The following is a 4,787-nucleotide window of genomic DNA, read 5'->3' as shown; positions in this document are numbered from 1 at the left end:
CACACACACACACACACACACACACACACACACACACACACACACACACACACACACACACACACACACACACACACACACACACAGACGCGCGAGGGGGGGGGGGCGCCAAACAGCAAGGGACACAAAGGCAATGCGAGGTTGTGCCAAAACAGAAGCGGTAACAAGCGCAACCACAACCAAGCACCAAAATGCCACCACCACACGACGCATCAACCACCCCCCCCCCCCAACGCTACACCTGGCTTGTCCTCCCTTCCTCAAGGCGCGGTGGTGGTTGCCGCCGTCGCGTTGGAGGGGCCGCCATCAACCGTGTCCACGTCACCGTAGAACGAGCTCACGGCAATGGCCGTCACTATGAGCAATGTGACGATGGCTGCGACATACTGCATGACAACCCCGCGCGACAGCCGCTCAGCCACCCGCCGGTTCCCCTCCCGCTGGTTCACAACAACAACAAGGTTCGCCGTCGGCGTCACACACTGGATCGACAGCACAAGCTGCAGCAGCGACGCATTCGCCCCCGTAAACACGCTCTCCCCAAGCAGCAGCACAATCCCAAACTTGATCGCCGGCCCAACAAACATCGACACTACCACAAATGCCACCAGCGTGCGCACATCCCACCGCTTCGTTGCCGCTTCCTCATCCTCGTCACCATCACCATCGCCGACAGCGGTCGTGCCGCCGGCTGCTGATGCGGGCAGCCCCTTGGACTGCTGGACCTGCTGCTGCTTGTCGACTTGTTGTTGCTCACGGTGTTGCTGTGCGCGCACGGCTGCGATTGCTTCGTCAATGTCCACCACTGTGTCATCTTGTGTGTTGTCCGCAATCACAAACGTGGAGCCCGCGCTGGTGCTGCTGCGTGCGCTGTCTGGCAGCTCGGGCGACACCGGGGACATGAGTTTGCTGCTGTCGGCCCCGAACGACGACGATTGCGTGTCGTCGTATGCTCGCCCGTGTTGGTGTTGTTGGGACGCCGCGCTCTGCACCAGCACAGCTGGTGGCGCCCCGTTTGCCTCACTGCCACCGCTGCCACTGTCCTCCTGTTGCTGCTGCTGCTGATGGTCTGTTGGGGTGGCCTTGCCTCGCGGGTGGTGGCAACCAAACCACGTGAGCGGGTTGAGCGATGTCAGCGATTTTCCGAGTGTGGCGGCCATGACCAGGGTTGTCATGCCGACAACGCTCGATCCATATGCGCTGGCGGCGGATGAGATGAAGAGCAGCGGTGCGCCATCGTCGAAGATGACGCGTCGAAGCGGCCCGATGAGGCCAACAAATGTGCCGATCAAGCAGCCAAGGAGTGGCGGGTTGAGCATGAACTTGAGGGATTCGCACAGCGATATCCGCGTCTTTCCATCCGCGTTCTGTACGCACGCACGCACGCACGCACGCGCGTGTGTGTGTGTGTGTGTATGAGGGTACGTGTACGTTTGTATGTATGTGTGTGTGCTTGTGTGTATGTTTGTGGGTGCTTGTGTGTATGTTTGTGTGTTTGTGTGTGTGTGTGTGCTTGTGTGTATGTTTGTAAGTATGCGTGTGTGTGCTTGTGTGTGCTTGTGTGTATGTGTGCTTGTGTGCAAGAGTTCCACGGTCTCAAAGGAGCAAGCCTGTGTGGAACAAGACGTTGGGCGGTGCATGGGACATGGGTGCGAACGCACACACTTCCACGCACGCGAACAAACATACACACTCATGCGCACTCGCTTACTTGGAAGCTGCGGATGACGACGAGGCCAACGGTCCAGAAGCAGAGTGACCACCCGAATACGTAGAGGAAGATGAACGTCGTTCCACGCTCAAAGCAGTCCTCCTCGTGCGCTAGTTGCTGTTGGTCGCACAACACCTGGACATGCAGCGGCATTGGGAGCGGGGTGTTGAGGCGAGGTTCGAGGACGGTGTGGGATGCTCGCTGTGCTGCTGACGTGCGCAAGCTGGCACAGGTGCTTGCGCACACACGCACATGTGCACACGCATGCACACACGTCTACGCACGCGCAATTCAAACACACGTACGCACACGCACACACACACACATTCTCGCGCGACTGGCAACGGTGTACACGTACAGCTGGCCATGTGGCCATGTGGCCATGTGTGTGTGTGTGTGTGTGTTGAAGCACCTCACCTCTGTCATGACAAGCGGCACTGCGCCAACGTTGGAGAAGGAGCACGCGAGGAGGAACTCCTTGCGGAACGGCTTGGGCACAAGCGCGATGCGTGTGGTCAGCCAGGCAAGGACCGCTGCCAGCGTGATGTTGCCTGTTGGGTGTTCGCATTCAAGAGCAACATGCATGGCATTTGGGAGTGTGAGCGCGCTGGGTATGTGTTCGCCTGTCGGCCTCGTGGTCAGGGGGGGGGGGTGAAAGCAGGGGCAATCGCAACGCTTCGTGACCAGGGCCACGCTTCGCAGCACAACGTACATGGTGCCCAGAAGAGCACCGGCCATGCCTCCTGGAACACGTCAACAGACAGGCGGCTGCCGAGGCTGTAGAACGTGAGACACGGCACATAGATGGCTGTGGCAATGGTGGCCAACGCAGAGATGGCACGCTGTGGCACAAGCCCTGCAGATGTGCACGTGTACATGTGTGCGTGTGTGTGCGTGTCGTTGAAGTTGGTGTGATGGGTTGGGCACACGTGTGTGAGTATGTGGGTGAGAGGGTGAGAGGGTGAGTGTGTTGCATGTGCGGAGGGGTTGGGTTGTATGAGGCCACTATTGTCGTGCAGCAGCGCGCACGACTTGATGAGCATGTCGCATGCAGGTCGCGTTCGGCATGCAACTCTCCCCAGCTCAACACAAAGAACAACGTATGTTCCTGCAAACCTGATGGGCCGACGCGCCCCGATGGATGTCTCGGGAAGTGTGCTGAGAGCACGCCAATGAGGTTGACCGCCATGACAGAGGCCACCGTGGTCGCAGCTGTGCCCACCACTGTCGGTGATATGCTTATCGCCATGCTGTTGGTGTGTGATGCAGTCTTGCAGTGATGTGATGTGTGGGATCAAAGTCAGCAAAGGCAAACGCACTTGTCACGTGTTTGCGTGTTGTGGAAATGAGGGGAAATGGAATTCTGCCATTGCGCTCATTTCATGGAAGGACTGTCTTAGTGTCTTGTTTGCTATTGCACTGTGTTGCCGCTCATCGTTCATCGGACCTTCATCAAAGTCTTGTCTTGTCTTCTTGTCGTCTTGTTGCACTCCCCTTCCAGCCCCCCCCCCAACCTCTTAGCTCTTTGTCATGTGACGCCAGATGGTGCACAGCAAGGAAGCAAGAAAGGCAAGCTGTCGTAACGCTTGTAACGTCACGATGTCAGTTCACCGCTCGTAGCCTTGCAGCCTTGCTCTCTTGCTTGCGTTGATACGAGCACCAGATCATCCGTTCTCACTGGGTTGTTGTCCTTGGTTTTCTTGTTGATGCCATGCTGATGTGTCGTGCAGCGCACTTGCAACGACACATGACTGGTAGCACCTTGGCACATCCAGTCAGCATGTGCTGTTGGTGTTGTAGGCGCGCGAACGTCTCCGCATATAATGTACAGCAAAGCAGCTACACACAGCTGCACGCGATCGGCGCGCAGCACAGAACAAAAAGACATAGTACTAAAATGTTACACCATGTGCACCACAGACACTGACATCATGTAACCATACAAGCTACAATCCATCAACACCCACCACATACCCACCATAATACACCTTGACATTCATTGCATAGCAGCCAGCCATCGACGGCCATTATACGTTTACTTCTCTCAGTCTACAAACCACCTCTGAGGAACTCGGAAGAACGGATAACTGATGCCACGGATGCGAATAACAAAAAGAGGCGAACAGCACAGCACAGCACTACACTGCAAGAACAAGAGGCAGAGGGTAACATCAAACGCACGCACACACGCGCGCGCACACCATCTCTCCTCCAACATCACCTACCCCCCCCCACACACTATGTACAGGTGTTCTACTGCTCCTACGCGCCCCCTCACTCGTCGCTGTCTGTAAAATCTGAAATGTCCTCCTCCACGGCCGGTCGCGCGCGCTGCATCGAAAACACTCGCGACGTGCACGTCTCCGAGGTCGACAGCACCGACGTGTGCACAACAGTTGGCCCCGTCTGCTGGCTGCCCATCCCACTGCCACTACTACCACTGCTACTACTGCTGTCCTTGGTATGGTTCGTGCTTGCAGTGCTGGCGGTGGCGGCGGGCTGACTGTGGCGCACGCGCGATGGCGCACGTGTGGAAGACGGGCTGGTCGATTGCGATCTTGTTGCACCACCGGCGTCACCACCAACTTGACGAGTCTGCTCAGCACGGGCCTCAGCCTGCCCCACCTCCTTCTCATCCACTCCACCGACATCATTGTCGTCGCCATCATCCTCATCATCGTCATCATCAGCGACATCACGATCGCGGTCGGTGAAGGAGACGGGTCTGGAGTGCGGCAAGGGCGCAACACACCACGGCGAACACAACGACGGGGCCAGGTCCGACAGCAAGACACGGGCACACGTCAGTGGCGAAGCGAGATTCTCTAGCAGCGCATGAAAGGAGCCAACGAGCACGCGTGCAAGGCAGCCAAACAGCACACACACACACACATAAACACACACACCTCCAGATGGAGCGGTCGTGTGCAAACCGAGTCAGGGACGCCACGAGGTTGTGCTGGCCTGAGGTGGTGGGAAGAGAGAGAGAGAGAGAGAGAGAGAGAGAGAGAGAGAGAGAGAGAGAGAGAGAGAGAGAGAGAGAGAGAGAGAGAGAGAGAGAGAGAGAGAGAGAGAG

At 57.4% G+C, this 4,787-nt stretch overlaps 2 protein-coding genes across 2 annotated transcripts in view; both read right to left on the bottom strand.

Moving 5' to 3' along the window:
- Window positions 1-220: 220 nt before the first annotated feature.
- On the bottom strand, window positions 221-3,056 carry PTSG_01095 (uncharacterized protein). Its single transcript, XM_004997008.1, has 5 exons — window positions 2,828-3,056; window positions 2,424-2,567; window positions 2,129-2,262; window positions 1,712-1,846; window positions 221-1,367 (listed from the first exon to the last, which is right to left on the bottom strand). The coding sequence occupies exons 1-5, from the start codon at window positions 2,958-2,960 to the stop codon at window positions 261-263; spliced, it is 1,653 nt and encodes a 550-aa protein (XP_004997065.1). The 5' UTR covers window positions 2,961-3,056; the 3' UTR covers window positions 221-260.
- Window positions 3,057-3,887: 831 nt separating this feature from the next.
- Window positions 3,888-4,787, bottom strand: part of PTSG_01094 (uncharacterized protein) — a 6,711-nt gene continuing 5,811 nt past the window's right edge. Inside the window, exons 19-20 of the mRNA XM_004997007.1 lie at window positions 4,618-4,670; window positions 3,888-4,436 (exon numbers count right to left, since the gene is read on the bottom strand). Coding sequence (XP_004997064.1) covers window positions 3,986-4,436; window positions 4,618-4,670 — 504 coding nt within the window. The 3' untranslated portion in view covers window positions 3,888-3,985. The remainder of the gene's footprint in view (window positions 4,437-4,617; window positions 4,671-4,787) is intronic.

This window comes from Salpingoeca rosetta, assembly GCF_000188695.1.
Source record: "Salpingoeca rosetta unplaced genomic scaffold supercont1.4, whole genome shotgun sequence".
In the NCBI taxonomy this organism is placed as follows: domain Eukaryota; class Choanoflagellata; order Craspedida; family Salpingoecidae; genus Salpingoeca; species Salpingoeca rosetta.
This window is presented reverse-complemented; position numbering and strand designations above follow the sequence as displayed.

Excerpts from the sequence above, each read along its gene's own strand:
- PTSG_01095 (XM_004997008.1), bottom strand. The coding sequence starts at position 2,960 with ATGGCGATAAGCATATCACCGACAGTGGTGGGCACAGCTGCGACCACG. Across the intron at positions 2,568-2,827 it reads GGGGCGCGTCGGCCCATCAG|GGCTTGTGCCACAGCGTGCC; the intron begins GTTTGCAGGAAC and ends GCACATCTGCAG. Across the intron at positions 1,847-2,128 it reads TGCCGCTTGTCATGACAGAG|GTGTTGTGCGACCAACAGCA; the intron begins GTGAGGTGCTTC and ends CTGCATGTCCAG.